This window comes from Dermacentor silvarum, chromosome 1, assembly GCF_013339745.2.
Source record: "Dermacentor silvarum isolate Dsil-2018 chromosome 1, BIME_Dsil_1.4, whole genome shotgun sequence".
Classification (NCBI taxonomy): domain Eukaryota; kingdom Metazoa; phylum Arthropoda; class Arachnida; order Ixodida; family Ixodidae; genus Dermacentor; species Dermacentor silvarum.
In genome coordinates this window covers 228,974,964-228,991,143 of record NC_051154.1, presented here as the reverse complement: position 1 = coordinate 228,991,143, position 16,180 = coordinate 228,974,964, and the positions used below count along the sequence as shown (strand labels likewise).

At 48.4% G+C, this 16,180-nt stretch overlaps 2 protein-coding genes across 2 annotated transcripts in view; one reads left to right on the top strand and one right to left on the bottom strand.

The window, feature by feature from the left end:
- Positions 1–3,268: 3,268 nt before the first annotated feature.
- Positions 3,269–16,180, bottom strand: part of LOC119436875 (protein transport protein Sec31A-like) — a 134,080-nt gene continuing 121,168 nt past the window's right edge. The window contains exons 27-28 of the mRNA XM_037703896.2: positions 10,183–10,254; positions 3,269–4,914 (exon numbers count right to left, since the gene is read on the bottom strand). Of these exons, the coding sequence (XP_037559824.1) occupies positions 4,726–4,914; positions 10,183–10,254 (261 nt within the window). The 3' untranslated portion in view covers positions 3,269–4,725. The remainder of the gene's footprint in view (positions 4,915–10,182; positions 10,255–16,180) is intronic.
- Positions 13,658–15,391, top strand: LOC125942090 (uncharacterized protein K02A2.6-like). Its single transcript, XM_049660058.1, has 2 exons — positions 13,658–13,937; positions 13,986–15,391. The coding sequence occupies exons 1-2, from the start codon at positions 13,672–13,674 to the stop codon at positions 15,208–15,210; spliced, it is 1,491 nt and encodes a 496-aa protein (XP_049516015.1). The 5' UTR covers positions 13,658–13,671; the 3' UTR covers positions 15,211–15,391.

Below are 16,180 nucleotides of genomic sequence, written 5' to 3'. Positions count from 1 at the left end.
GTGATGGCTGGGCCTAGGCCTCCCACGTGGGGACGTCGAGGTGTTGCCTCTTCGCCGCCTCGCAGGCTTGCTGGGTCGCCCAGAGTTGGTCGTCGAGGCTGGAGCTCCGCAGGGCAGCGTGCCATCTCGACGAGAGGGTCGTTGGGTTAATTTATACCCCTGTCAAGCGGGCAAGTTAAGTGCACTTACGGGGAGTGCACTGCGGGACCTTGAATGACACTTTAGGCTACTCGGTTCTAAACGGGAAAATAAAAACAGAGCGCACTCACAGTAAAAAAAAAAAAAAAAAAAAAAAAAAAAAAAAAAAGACAAGGGCGACAGATTACGAGTGTTCTGTGATGACGTAGATTAAAAAGAAAAGTACTAAAAAGTGATTGTTTTACGTTGTATTATTCATAAAAACAAACTTAATCTATGTTTTTTCAACAAAAAACTAAAAGATTTTTTATTATAAGAGTGTGGCAAGTCAATGCCGGCCAAGAAAAATGCCTGGCCAATACAGAACGACATAGCACCCTAGCGGCGTGCGACGAGGTGGCATTTGATCCTGCTAGACCAGAATATGAGCGCGTTTTAGGCTATTATTTGTGCGCAAGAGCTGTTCAACCACTAAAATGAACTTCTGTGTCCTTTTTTTATGCATTACATTTTGTACCATTGAAACCCCTTCTGACGAAAACGCAAAATTTTGCAAAACTTCCGTTTGCCGGCACAAATTTCAAAACACGTGACCTCTGGACAGCCAATGAGACAGCCAAGATGGCGGATAATGGCGGCCGTGCAGCCGCCATGCGTGTCCAGAATAGAGCCCTAGAGCCCCAGAATAGAGCCCCTTGGTACGATGGCTAGAAGGGGGAGGTGAGAGCAACGGCGGCCGCGGAGTGTTGCAAGCCATAGAGTTTCTCACTACAACACAATGAGAAACTCTATGTTGCAAGCACGGTGTAGTTGCAAGCAATCATGACAGCAGCGGCGGCGCTGCAGTCGACAGCAAGATCGCTCTCCGGGCGCGGAGGCACGGCAGTTGGTGCCGCGGGTTTCGAAACGGGCGTTTCTGTTCGCATTTAGCGCTCGCATATTTGACATAACTAGCATTAAGTTAATGCATACCGTACCTTGTTAATAGAGGAGACAATAAATGACCAGCAGATATCCTCTGATGGACTCGCCGTGGTTGCTTTGTGGCTATCGTGTTGGACTCCTAAGCACGGGGACGTGGGATCGAATCCCGGCCACGGCGGCCGCATTTTGATGGGGGCGAAATGCGAAAACACCCGTGTACTTAGATTTAGGCGCAGGTTAAAGAACTCCAGCTGGTCCAAATTTTCCGGAGTCCCCCACTACGGCGTGCCTCATAATCAGATCGTGGATTTGGCACGTAAAACCCCATAATTTTTATCCTCTGGTGAGTGGTCCAGTGTTAAAGGTGCATTCGCTTCAGGCACGTCACAGCCGGCACAAAATTTTTTGTTGGTCTCGTCGCACGCGTTCGACGTGCTTTCCCGAATCGTTGGGAGCGAACAAAAATTATTTCAGCTAATGCGAAGAATATTATGCTAGTGGTGTGGGTAAAGAAAGCTGCACCGATTTCGAGGCTCGCAGTGAAGAGCTCCTTAGGTCATATTACTGCGACGCACTGCATCCTCCTGCTCGTCAAATTGGTTAATACCAATATATGATGCTTTAGAAATCATTCCATATAGGAGTTAAGTAAAAAAAAAAAACCTAATTTAGTCGCCAATGCGATGAACTAGAATGGTGGTGACCATGAAGAATACTCAAAAGAACGACAGACAGCGCTTGATTAAAGGATTCAATATACGGGGTGTCCCAACTAACATGCTACAAGATTTAAATATACGCAAATGCCCCGTAGCTGGACAGAACCAAGGCAGTGTTGTTTGCCGTCGCTTGTAGATACTCAGATTATTTTTGCATTCCGCCTACTTACATAATTAGTCCTAAGTAATTATTCAACTTCTTAAATATTATAATTAGATAAAAAGTATCAACGAGAAAATTGTAGTGGAACTTGAAAAACTACCGATACAGCTTTCTGTTGCTCAATACGTGCTGCACAAAAGTGTTTTTCCGAGGGTGAAAGAATTAAGCCAGTGAATACACGCAAAGTGCCTCGAGCGGCCAGTCGCGCGCCAATTTTGCGCGTATTCGCGGGCTTCGTTCACGCTGGGAAAAACACTTTTATGTAACACATATTGAGCAACAGAAAGCTGTATCGGGAGTTTTTCATATTGCTCTACAATTTTCTCTTTGACACTTTTCATCTAATTATAATATTTGAATAATTCGGCAGATTCAAAAAATAATCTGAGTATCTAGAAACTACGTTGACGTTGACATCGCCGTTGACGTCATACGGAACCTAGTGCCCATATAATTGCCATCGCAATAAAACGGGGAAAAAAGCCTTCAGAGCTATTTCGGACGTGCCTGTGGTGATTTGAGCCCTTGGGGGCAGTAAAAGGCACGCATTCATTTTTTCGGACTGCCCAATTTTTCGGACGTTTTTGGGGCCACTAAGGAGTCCGAGAAATCGGATGTTGACTGCATCGTGCGAAGATGTTGGAAATATTGACCCATTTTAAAAATCCTGACTGGCAAGCCTCATGTATTCTATGTGCACATGACGGTGTCCAAGAGGGCCTGCATTTATTGCCATTGCAAATCATGCCAACTTAGCTACTCCACTCAACTTAATTCTTGAACACAGCAACTGTGCTACTTGATCCATGCAAGTTTCCCCTTGTTGCAAATTGGAGAAAAAGGGGAAATTCTAATGACTGTTAGCAAAAGAAACTAATGGGACATTCTGCATTGGATTTGTATAGAGGTTCTCCATTTTCAATGCTGCTAAGGTGTACTCCAGGGTCTACAATGAATGGAAACAGCACTGGCATACTGCAAACTGTGACTGGTACTGAAGATCTGCCTCGGCATGCCTTGACCCATAATGTTTATAAATAGCCAAACTGAGAAACATAAGATTTTTAATACAAACTTTACATTGTTTTCATGGAAAAGTAACTTCCACAAATTTCCAGAAGTTATACCTGGAAATTATAATATTACATGGTGCAGTTTAATTGCACCCCAACCAGTAGCAATACCTGCCCAGTGCATAACACTGTCATTAAACTAGACAGCACAAAGTTCACCAGCACCCCACAATCAGCACAGTAAAAACATGTGGCATCAGACCTTTTGCACACAATGTCTAGAACATGTGTCAACAAAACAAAAGAAACCATACAATTCTCTTCGTTCCTTTTATTCTTCACATTGCAACCTTGAAAACAGTGCGCTTCAGGACAACACATAAAGGGTGAAAATGGTTTGTTGCAAAAAATTTAGGACCAGTCTGCTAGAATGCATAGTTACTGTGATATGAGAAAAAAAGCTTCAACGTGGACTAATTATTTCAAGTATAACTAGCCAGTAACACTGCCTGATGCACTATCATGCAAATGAAAAGTGTTGAGCACTCAAGTCCATTCCTATACAAATGCATGTCCAGCTCAAAGTGCGACAGGGCTTTCACGAAGAAGGATCTAGAGGTCCGTAATGTTAAAAAAAAAAGCTAACAACTTGTCTGGTTGCACCTCTAGATATATATTGTCTCTTTTTATATTGATAAGACAGTGTGCGCCCCAACCATGAAATAGTTACCAACTAAACTATTCAAAGCAGACTACTGCTTTTCAGGATCACCTTTCTTCATCAGTACGAAATTTTGTGCCAGTGTGGCACCATAATTACAATTTCTGAAAATCTCTTCTCCAAAGCCTGAATAAGATGACAAAGAATTCACATAAGAGTGAAAAAGAGTGATCACTTGCCTATTTTTCATCTTGCTTAACACTGCAACCTAAGAATATCTAAACTCACCTATAAGTGTACACCTGAGAGCTTTTTCCATAACAAGTGCTTCTTTATTATGAGAAAAAAAAATGAGAAAAACTTCCAACATAACACTCATTTCTGTAGAACCAATAAAGCTGACACAACCAGGCATGTGTCAGTCAGTATGGCTCACAAACTGTCCTGAATTAAGTGAGCAAGCCTCAGCAAGTAAATAAGTTTTGTTTCAGTTTGGGCTTACCACAAGAATTCAACAGTTGCTTCACATACCACTAGATATGTTAGCTAGGACCCATCCAATAGTGTTCGTGTGTCACACTTTGTGCAAAATATACTCTACACTGCACCTCAAGAGGTCGGCAAAATGCAGTCACCAAAGGAGAGAACATGTCACACTTGTGACTACCCCAGGCATAGCCACACACTCTTGTTATCGATTCATTCCCACAAGCAGACCAAAAAGTAGGTCATAAACAACTCTCACCATTCACAAGCCAGATGCTTGGTAAAAACAGCTCCATAAAGGTAACTACAAAAATAAAAGCAGCATATATATATATATATATATTAAAGAAAAAGGAAGATACAGAAAAATTATTGTAAAAACACACAGACATGATTGTTGTTTTGCAGAATACACTTTCCAGTTCAAGGGCTCACAGAAGAAGTCGTAGTACTGAAATTTCCTCCAACCCAACATTCTTTAATAAAAGTGTGAGAAGGCGCTGTTTTGGTTTCTCTTAAAAAGGGAGAAGCAAATGGGAAAACAACAAAGGTGTGTGTGGCGGGGAGGGGGGACAAGGCATCGGAGGCGCAGAAGACCCAAGCAGGAACAACAGTGTGGGGCTATTGTACGTACACCCCCAGCTGCTGGGCGACTTGGAGCAGTGCCTTGAGCCCCGGTAAAAAGCTGCTGGTCTCGGAGAAGTTGGATGAGGACACCAAGTAGCTGTGAATGCTCAGGGCAGTTGCGTAGTCATTCTGCTGGATGGCCTGCACAATCTGGTGGAGGCCGTGCGTTGTCGCCGGTGCAATCTGCGCGTATAAGAAAAGGGAATCATCACCAGAGCTGCCCTGTACCAGTGGCCCACCATATGAAAGCACCCCCACGATTGCTAAACACTGGGGTTTTATTGCGATAGCAATTATAGTTAAACCTGCTTATAACGAACCTCCATATAACGAATTCCTGGATATAACGAAGTTTTTCTATTCCCCGCCGTTACTCCATAGAAGCACATGTATTTGAGACCTCTACGTAACGAAGTGGCAACGGGAGACCCCCTCTATATAACGAATTTCCCCCTCTGATAACCTAGAGATTTCGCCCCAAATTTTGTAATTTTTGCGCGAGCACAACCGGAAGCACCTTCTCTGCCGCGACGGAATGCGAAGCGAGCACACGTGTGCGTGCGTGTGCGAGGCGGGCCTGCATGCCTCGACCCGGCGATCTTGCCGCCTCGGGCGTGACCTTTCCCCCTCCCTTCATTCAAACCTGATCCTGCCGCTTGCTGCAGCTGGCCTAGCCCGCCAAGCCGGGAGCTCTCTTGTTTTCCAGTTGATGTTGCCGACGCGTTGGTACACGCTGTGACACATCACACTCGATGAGCGCGGGCACGAGCTGTCAAACGCTGGTGGCGTGTGGAAGCGCCTCTGGAGAAGCGAGCGAAGTGACCTTTGTGCTGTTGTCTATCGCTTCAATGCAAACTGAGCGCCGAGAACACACAGCACGCACAAAGCTACGAGCCGCCGACGCACCTACACTGCTAGACCCCAACGCAGATCGCTTTCAAGATATGGCCCGCGCCACCGCGCACCGCCGCGCAGTACGCAGTTGATGCCAGAGTACAGTACAACGCCGCCCCGCTATCCCTCCCCCCTCGCGCCGGTGCCACGAGCGCAACGAAAGAAGGCGCGCTTCCTCCTTGCTTTTCTTGCGCGCGCGAGATTTAGCGAGATTTAGACGCGGTCGTCGGCTCCCCTCGCACGTTTTCACTCGCACATACAGCATACGGTGCGCGGCGACTGCGTTATCGCCCTTGGACTTTATACGGAATATTATTGCGATAGCAATTATATGGACACTTCAACCGTCGGCGTCGCCATGAGGTTCCGTATAGATTCCAAGGGCGATAAAATCGTCGCTGCGCGCCGCATGCGCGAGCGAAAGCGCGCGGGGGACGCACGCCGTGCTCTATCATGGAGAGCGAACGCACGGTGGAAAGCAAACGCGACTGTCGCGCGAAAAGCCGAGGGGGTATGGCAGGGAGGGAGGCGGGGCGGCGCTGTGCTCTGGCACCAAAGGCGTATCTTGCCACTCAATCTCCCACGCGAAAGCAATAAACGGGAAGAGGAGGGGGGGGGGGGGGGCAGCTTCTCCTCTGCCAACAACTTCTCTGCCCTTTGCCCGGCGGTGCCGGTCGCCCGCACTGTCTCTTATCTCCACACGGCTCTGACCTTTGTATGCGCTGTGCATTCGCCGCTCAGTTTCCGCTGAAGCGATAGACCGCGCGAACCTGCGCTTGCTGCCAGCGTTTTGACAGTCGTTGGCTGCGGTAATTCAGTGTGATCTATTCATGTTTGCTTGTGTGCGCTGACACCACGATTGTTATTTCAGTTAGTAAGCCAATGTGTCAAGTTTATGCAGCCGATAAAACTACTATCCCTACTCCAAATACCTCTCTACTAATTTGCTATTGCAATCGATGCTTCGCCTTTCGGGCAAAACTGCGACATTTTTTATGAGCCAAAACCAATTTTAGGGCCACAACGCGTCATAGACACCATCTTTATATAGCAAATACGGATCTCAAGAGCCATACTTTTGCACGCGGAAACCGAAAATACGTCATAGTTGTCGCCCCCGGCACTTTGGGCGGCCAATGCCACCGTCAAGCCACCAAGCCAAGCGACATGAAAAGTCAAAATGGCCGCTCGGGCCGGTGCGGGGTGGCAGTTTGCAACGTATGATGCGGGAACGGTCCCACAGTTGCGAAGCAACAGCGGGGTTAGCAATGCATTGGGTTCTATGGGAGCTGTGCCGGGACCGGCCGAAAACGACGTAACAGCCGGGAAAACGCAGCCCCCGGGAACGTAACAGTGGGGTTCTACTGTAACACTATACGACGCCATCGTGACGCTCGCTCTTCATTTCCGATGCCTCGCGCTTGTGCGAAACGACACGCGTCCACGCATCCGGTACCTGGTGTGACATTCCAAGGATGAGCGCTTCGACGAAAACGGAAAACGGATGCGCGTTACAATTGAGGGCGCGTTAGAATCGAGTAAATACGGTAAGCGTTTCTTTTTCGAATTTTCGTGTCGAAGCTGCATATAACGAAATCCTCTTTATAACAAAGTTTTTCGGGAATTTGTCAATTTCATTATATCCAGGTTTAACTGTATATGGACGCTTGAGGTGCCAACGCCACCATTGTCATGCATTCCCGCTCGATGGCGCATGCGCAGCCCAACTGCGTGGAGGGTTAGAGTGAGGGTCTCTATGGAGACTGGGAGAGCGTTTGGCTGCAAAGATAATGAATTGAAGTGGACGCAGCGTCAAAGGCTACGCTCAACTGCGTCGGCGGTAGAGCCAGGGCAGTGTTCTGCCTTCTGCTGCTGGCATGAGCACTGTGCGCAAGCACACTATAAGCACACTAGCATTCCAGCTGAGCTGCTGCATCATTAGTCTGAGCGCACTGCGGCTCACTGAGGACAATCGTGTCTGGCACATTTGGCGCATCGTAGGCACCAAAATCGGAAATAGTGGTGTCTACATGAACATCCAAAATCAAATTCGAACTGCGCGCCACGGTGGCATTCCGTAGACAGAGCGTTGTGGGCACGCCCAGCTCTGCCATGGCCTTCGCAGTGCGAATCATTCAAGAAGGAGCGGAAGCATGCTGTGTTTGATTGCCAATAACACTGCTTTTGCTGAACGCATGCATTGAAGAAATTTTTGCGGCAAAGTATTTCTGGAATAGCCTAATTTAACTTTAAATGCATTTCTCGACTTCGATAAAAAGCGGTTCAGGGCCCCCTTAAAATAATGTTGCCGGGCCGACCAAAGTGCAAATTTTGTGTCTCTTTATTGAAGAAGTGCTAGGTGCACTGGAGGCTAGTTTTGACAATACCCCCAGTCAAAGTTTTATTTTTCCAGACTCCCCAACTTGCCAAATATTGTCAAATCTGAAGAATAGTTAAAGTTCAGTCGTCATTCCTGGTGGTGCACGATCTTGCTAGTACAAGAATTTCGATGGAAATGTTTAACAATGCATAGAAAAACTATCAAATTGATCGATTTCTATAGATGCGGTAACAAAAGAGGTAAACTGTGGTGCAACCATGTTTAAAAAATTTTTTTGTTTCTCTGAATATCAACATCTGATGGAGGCAAAAGGCGTAGCACATCAGAAAAAGGACACAAGAGGAAGAACACAGACAACACACGTTTGTGCGTGTTCTGTGTTCTTCCTCTTGTGTCCTGTTTCTGATGCGCTACGCCTTTTGCCTCCAGCATGTGATACCAACAAGCCCAACGTGCAACCCCCCGTTAATCAACATCTGTTCTTTTCTTCAGCCAAATTTTAAGAATCAAGTTGCACAGGCTGCAATTTTGAAGTAGAGCACAGTCAGCACAATGACAAAATAGGTCCTGGAACAAATACAGTGCAAAGAATAGGCTCCTTGCACAATCTGGAATGCTCTCTCAAATATGATCGGCTGGTCACAGGTATGATGAGCACAGGTACAACTATTTCTTGCATAGAAAATAACCTAAACTTGGAATGTACCTAAACGTGGAATATAACTTACGATAATTGAAGGTACCATAGTGTGGGGATTGAGGGAGGCGCCGGCACCATTGCACGGGCTTCACCTGTTCTGCCGTCCCTCGCCAACTCCGCCCGTTGCCAACCGGTTCCAGCGGTGGCGCTCCACACGCTGGTGGTTTGCGGTGAGGGCGGGGCGCTGACTTCACTACGCGGCCGCGTCGGCTGCTAGTTGCTGAGCGTGGCTCTTATCTCCGGGACCGGCGCAAGGTACGTACATGCTTTCCTCACGTCCGCCGACACCTTTGTGACTAGGACTTGAGCTCGCGCATTGTGCCTTTGCCTGTGCGGAGAGCGTGTACTTTGTGCTGATCTTTTCCCGACGCTAAGTCGACGAGCGGTGCCTAGTGCTCGCGCGAGGTCATACCACGCCGAGCCGCACTTGCCGAAAGCCCAAGCCTAAGGAGCTTGCCCAAGCTCTCGCGAGTTGACACATTGGTTATCGCCAGAGCAAGTAGCATAGCCGCCGGGACTTTCCCTAGCGGCGTGTCCCAGCTTGAGCCTGTGCTCTCGCAGCAACGTGCTATAGCGCCCGTTTCTGTATTTTCGCCCTTGGTGCTCCCTTTGGCTCCCTGCCGCGCGGGCGTTTGTGCAGCGCCGGTTCCAACGGATTCAATAAACGGTTTCCGTTATCTCAGGGCATTACTGTGTTTTTGCGTGCGCTGCTCGGTAGCCCCTTGCGGCCTGAGCTCACGCGCAGCAGTGCTGGAGGCGACGACTGACGCGGCCCTGTGGCTCGCTAAGCTCAAACCCGCGGTGGTTGGTCTCCTGTGAGACACCAAGAACCCACAATAGACAGAAGTGAAACAATGCATTAACACTTAAGACGTTTTCAACAAAAGCTCCCCAGGTGTCACCATAATGCCCTCTGAACTGCCGTAAGCTTACATGAGCACCTTTTCAGAACCACTAAAGATAGCAGCAGCAGCATGTGTACTTTGCACATTAACACAACAGTCCAGCAAGGATATGTTCTCTCACTTTCACACACACAAGCATGCATGTATCACAAGCACACACACATAAACATTTATGTGAACAGCACAGCCACACCCTGCCACCCCTACTGCCAGAATAAGAAAAGAAGGCAACTTTTATACGAATATAAGTCATTAAATATAAAAATCTTGAAAAAAAAAGAAAGAAAGAGGAAGCTAGAAAGGTGTGCTAACTTTTCAGGAAATAAAAAGCAAGAGACCTTCGCCCTCCAGTGGACATAAATATAGGTTGATGATGATGATACTAAAGACCCTGTTTTCTTGCCTCACTTCCAAAAATGTTTACAACCATCCCAAAATGATGCTGCAAACATTTTTTATCCCACCACAAAATCTCATCCATTTTCTATATTGAAGTACAGCGAGGAAAAAAAGGGGAAAAAATAAAGAAGTTACAAGTCAGCAGTGAACTGACTCTGAGCATAGGCAAACACAGAACAGGTCTGCAGGCACTGCAGTGGTGTCCAACTTACAGTGTCTTCTCGTAACCTGTCATACATGTTTTCAAGCTTCCGTGCAACGTCATCCAGCTTCCGCTTGATTTGCTGACAGAAAGAAAAGAGAGAAACACATTCAGTGTCTCTATGCTGCTGCGTCGCTTTATTAAATTTCTTTTTGCAAAGTCCCGTAGTACAGGGTGTTTTTTTTTTTTTTATAAACTATAAAGAATGTTTAAAAATTGCCCGTGGCAGATATTGTAAATATAGTCCTTGAGTTGGATTACCTGAAGCAGTGAACATTACTTGCATGAGAAATCGAAGTGCATAATCGACTAATTAACCAAACTTAACTCTTTAACTTGTGAATTATTTACTTTACGGCACATATTGGAACTTACGAATTGTAGCCAATGAGTTTGGAAGAGATATCCACTTGGAACGACTTGTAAGGATCGCATGTGTTTAGAGATATGCACCGTGAAACTTCGTGTAAAAGTTCACTACTGTTCCGCTTACTTTTCTAACAGCCATTTTATGCATTGAAGCACTAAAGTAACTGGAACGCCCGTGTATTTCGTCCCGCATTTTAGGAATGAATATCTTGAAGATAGTGTCAACCTGAAAATTTGCTCCAAATGTATTCACCTTGCGAACTCACCGGCTATAATTCGTAAATTGCAGTGATGTAATAAATGTGGAAGTTAATTAGTGAAATTCTAAATTAGTTGTGTACCGATTCTGGATGCTGAGTTCCGCGGATGACGGATTTTCGTCAATCAGCCCTGGTGTTGAAGAGCGCCCTCTTCCGGCCCCAAGAGCATACAATATATGCCAGTTGTAATCAAGATCCCCTGTTCTGTGTTGTTTCGTGACGGCAATAAAGAGCTATTGCCAATACCGCCTTGTAGCGATGGTGCCTCGCGATAGGACTCGCGCAGCAACACTGGCGACGAGGATGGGATCCGAATGAGACCACCGCAACGGGAAGCTAGCTCCGCCCAGTACGTACTCGTTCACAATGACGGCCGCCGCAACGGAGGGGCTCGAGCCTTTCGACATCGCTCACCCTGAAGAGTGGGAGGACTATGCAGAACGTTTCCAGTTCTTCCTCGAGGCGCAAGGCGTTACGGACGCCAGCAAGAAGAGATCGACATTCCTCAGCCGCTGCGGTCCCACCACTTTTCAATTAGCCAGGGCGCTCGTGGCACCGGCCCAGCTGAAGGATACACCGTTCGAAACAATCCTCGCCATTCTGCACGACCACCTAGCACCGAAACCACCGGAGCTTGCCAGACAATATGAATTCCATCGCCGCGACCAGGCACCAAGTGAGTCTGCCGCCGCCTACCTTGCTGCTCTTCGAACGACGACACAGCACTGCAACTTCAACGACCTCGACACCATGCTACCGGACCGATTCGTGTTCGGACTGCAGAACGACACTGTGAAGCGGTGACTACTGGCGAAAAAAGAGTGTCTTTCACCAGTGCTGTCGAGGAAGCAGTAGCCGCTGAGGCCATTGCCCGGGAAGCCAGCCTACCCTCGTTTCAAACCACGAACACGTCGCGTTTTGAGCCCGTGTACCAAGGGACGACGACTGGCGATGATGGCGAGCAAGACACCGCCGAAAATGTTCTTCGGTTATGTGCGAGCCCCACTCAGCGACAGGACACCGAGAGATTGGTGGGTGGCCCCTGCGCCAGCTGTGGAGGCCCGCACGAACGCCGCCTGTGTCGGTTCCGGGGTGCCCAGTGCAGGGAATGTGGAAAAACCGGGCACATTGCAAGGTCTGCCGGTCCCGGAGACAGCTTAGCCCACGTCGAAATGCCAGAGACCAAGCCCAGACGCAACAATTCAAGACTACTCCTCGCACAAACATTTCATACTGCGACGACTTAGCAGTTACTGCTATCAACGAAGTGTCTAAACCCGCCAAGAGGAAGATACATGTGAGTGTAAAAATCGAAGGCACACAATGTCAGATGGAGGCGGATTCGGGATCAACCTATTTCATTATCTCCGACGCCACAGCCAGACTCATTTTTCCAAAGGGACGTGTCCAAAACCTACAGCCTCTTGAAGTTATTATGAGGGACTATCAAGCCAACCGTACCGCTGTACGTGGAGTTGGTACCGTCCGAGTGCAGTTCAAAGATTTTGACGGCCTATTGCGCCTGGTCATTGTCAAGGGCGAGCGCCCAAGTCTTCTCGGGCTGGATTGGTTTCCGGCACTCGGTATAAATATCACGGGAGTGCAACGCATCGATCAGCAACCATCCTCACTTGATAACATATTCCGGGACTTTGCCTCTGTGTTCGACGGGACACTGGGCTGCTGCAAGGGACCGCCCGTGCAGTTTGCACTTAACCCTGAGGTTATGCCTATCCGCCTGAAAGCAAGAAGGGTTCCTTTCGCACTGCGACCAAAAATCGACGCCGAACTGGACAAACTGATACATAAAGGAATCCTAGAGCCGGTTGACCATGCTCGTTGGGAAACCCCTATTGTTACGCATCTGTGACGTCCGCATCTGTGCAGACTACAAGTGCACCATCAACAAAGCCTTGCAGCAGCACTCGTATCCGGTACCAGCTGTCAACTACCTGCTGGCATCCCTCTCTGGTGGAACTGTCTTTGCAAAGCTAGACTTAGCACAGGCCTACCAACAGCTCCCAGTGACTGATGAATCTGCAGAGGCGCAGACCATTGTGACGCATCAGGGTGCTTTTCGCGTTCGACGATTACAATTCGGTGTCAGCGTCGCACCTGGCAGCTTCCAGAGTTTAATGGAGAACCTACTGCACGGACTACCAGGCGTCATTCCATATTTTGATGATGTCCTCATTTCAGGTGCATCATACCAGGAATTGCTTAGTCGCCTTCGAGAGGTCCTTCAGCGGTTCCAAGATGCAGGGCTTAAGGTCAAGGAGGAGAAATGCCAGCTAGGAGTGACTCAAGTGGAATTTTTGGGTTTCCGAGTCGATGCTGAGGGAATCCACCCCACACTGGCCAAGACGCAAGCCATCCTTAATGCACCGCGGCCGTTAAACAGAGCCGAGCTACAGGCCTTCCTGGGTCTTCTCAATTTCTATCATGCATTCCTTCCACACAAGGCCACTGTCGCTGAACCCCTGCACCGTTTGTTGGACAAGGTCCCCTGGCTGTGGGGAAACCTACAACAAACTGTGTTCGACAATATGAAGAAGCTACTGGCATCCAACCAGGTGCTAACACACTTCGACGAGAAGAAGCCGGTAATTCTTGCCTGCGATGCGTCCGTGTACGGAATAGGAGTGGTGTTGAGTCACAGAATGCCGGATGACACGGAAGCACCAATCGCTTTTTATTCAAGAACCTTGTCCCCTACGGAGCGGAATTACGCTCAGATTGATAAGGAGGCACTCGCTGTGGTTGCCAGAGTAAAGAAGTTCCATGACAACGTATTTGGTCGCCCATTTCAGATCTATACAGACCACAAGCCTCTCCTGGGGCTCTTCACATCAGACCGGCAAACGCCACAGATGCTTTCACCGCGAATGTTTCGGTGGTCCATTTTTCTGAATGGATACCAGCATACTCTCCACCACCGACCAGGAAAACAGTTAGGCCATGTAGATGGTCCCAGCAGACTGCCCCAAGCGGACCAGTGTCAGGATGACCCTTCGCCAGCAGAGGTCGTCATGCTTCTGGACGTACTTCCAGAATCTCCAGTCCATGCAGACGATGTGGCGAAGCACTCCGCCAAGGACGCTATCCTCTCCCGCGTCCTCAACTGGGTGTGGAAGGGGTGGCCAAGGTGCGCTCTGAGTTCCGAATTCACACCATTTGTGTCCAGGCAACATGAGCTGTCCGCCCACAAGGAATGCTTACTTTGGGGTGACCATGTGGTGATTCCACAGAAGCTTCGTTTCCGGGTCCTCAAAGCTCTGCATGTCGGACACCCCGGCATCGTCAGAATGAAAGCACTTGCCCGCAGTTATGTATGGTGGCCCGGCATGGATGCGGCCATTGAGGAATGGGTCCGGCGATGCCTTCCTTGCCAGGAAACACGGCCCGAGATGCCTCGGGCACCTGTGCACCCATGGGAGACGACCCGGACTCCATGGTCATGCCTGCACATTGATTTCGCTGGTCCATTCCAAGGACAGACCTTCTTGATTGTGGTGGATTCTTATTCCAAATGGCTGGAGGTCATACCAATGTCGTCAATGACATTGAGTGCTGTAATCACTACCTTACGAAGATTGTTCGCAACTCATGGCCTGCCAGATACCCTCGTCACAGACAATGGCCCGCAGTTCACATCCACAGAATTTCGAGGGTTCCTGTATGCAAACCTCATCCACCAAGCGACATCTGCACCGTTCTATCCATCCACGAACGGGCAGGCTGAAAGGATGGTACGGACCACCAAAGAGGCATTATCTCGGATAATCCGAGGAAGCTGGGCACAGCACCTGGCAGACTTCACTCTCCAGCAGCATGTAACTCCGCACACAGTCACGGGTCGCTCCCCGTGCGAGTTACTGATGGGCCGCCAACTGTCTACCATGCTGGCCCGGCTGCACACAGACCGGGCCCCTCACAAGTCCTCCCGATTGGCAGAAGCTCTGCCTACACCACGCACATTCCAGCCCGATGACCCTGTATTTGTACGCAACTACAGCCAAGGCCCACCATGGGTACCTGCTGTGATTTCCAGAGCAACTGGCCCGATCTCTTATGAGGTGGTTTTTCCGGACAGCCGTATGTGTCGCCGGGACGTGGACCAGCTTCGTCGTCGGGGCAGCAGTCCCATGAGGTTAGCCGAAACCGTACCTGAAGGAGGACAGCCTGAGGTCCGGCCTGCGTCAAGCCCTTCACCTGTTGGAGTGAGCTGCAGCAAGACACCAGATCCCAGTGAAACCGAGGAGCAACTAAGAGTCATGCTACCATCTGAGGAGCAACCAAGAGTCATGCTACCTTCAGACGACACAGCAGCACCTCAGCCAGCAACAACAGAGCAAAGTGTAGAATTGCCGGGGCCACGCCGTTCGCAGCGTTCCCGTAAGACACCTTAACATTTTCAGGACTTTGTGCTGGCATTGGCTGACTGTTGAGTCCGAACTAAGGGGGAAGGAGTGTTGTGTACCGATTCTGGACGCTGAGTTCCGTGAATGACGGATTTTCGTCAATCAGCCCTGGTGTTGAAGAGCGCCCTCTTCCAGCCCGAAGAGTATATATATATGCCAGTTGTAATCAAGATCCCCTGTTCTGTGTTGTTTCGTGACGGCAATAAAGAGCTATTGCCGATACCACCTTGTAGCGATGGTGCCTTGCGATAGGACTCACGCAGCAACATAACAAGTTGGATATGCGTTTTGATTTCTCGTGCAATAACGTCTGGCTCTTTGAATAATTCAGCTCAAGGACTAGAATTATGTTATCTGCCACAGATGATTTTTTAAAATTTTGTATAATTTAAAAATCACCTGGTATAGGATAAGCATGTTGGACAATTATGGCCTCAATCAGCAGTAAGGCTAACAACTGACAGCATACAGATGGAGACCCGTCAACCTTTGAGCTTGAATACTACAGTTGTAGCAAAAAAGAAAGGTGAAAATATACTAACAATTGTTTTACTACTGAACATGGTGATGCTGTCAACAGCCATTCTGCTGTATATATCAGTAGCTAGCATAATCTATGCTCCAGATGTTTAAGAAGTGTGTTCATGAAATATTAACATAAAGGTGTCTGTATGTATTAACATACATTGGTTCTACAGCGTGGTGTAGCTTCTGCGCAGTCCATATACATACCTGCCAACCTCAAAACATGAAAATTTGGGAGACCGCCGTGCGCGAGGGGGGGGGGGGATTCAAAAAAGTTTTCACCCCCCCCCAAAAAAAAATTGTCGCTGTGCAAAACGGTGCACGTGGTACAGAATTCATAGTTGTCACGACTCCACGAAGTGACAAAGCACAGAAACTCCGTCGTGTATGATCTCAGAAATACTTGCAAGTACCGCATTTTCCGGTGTTAAGA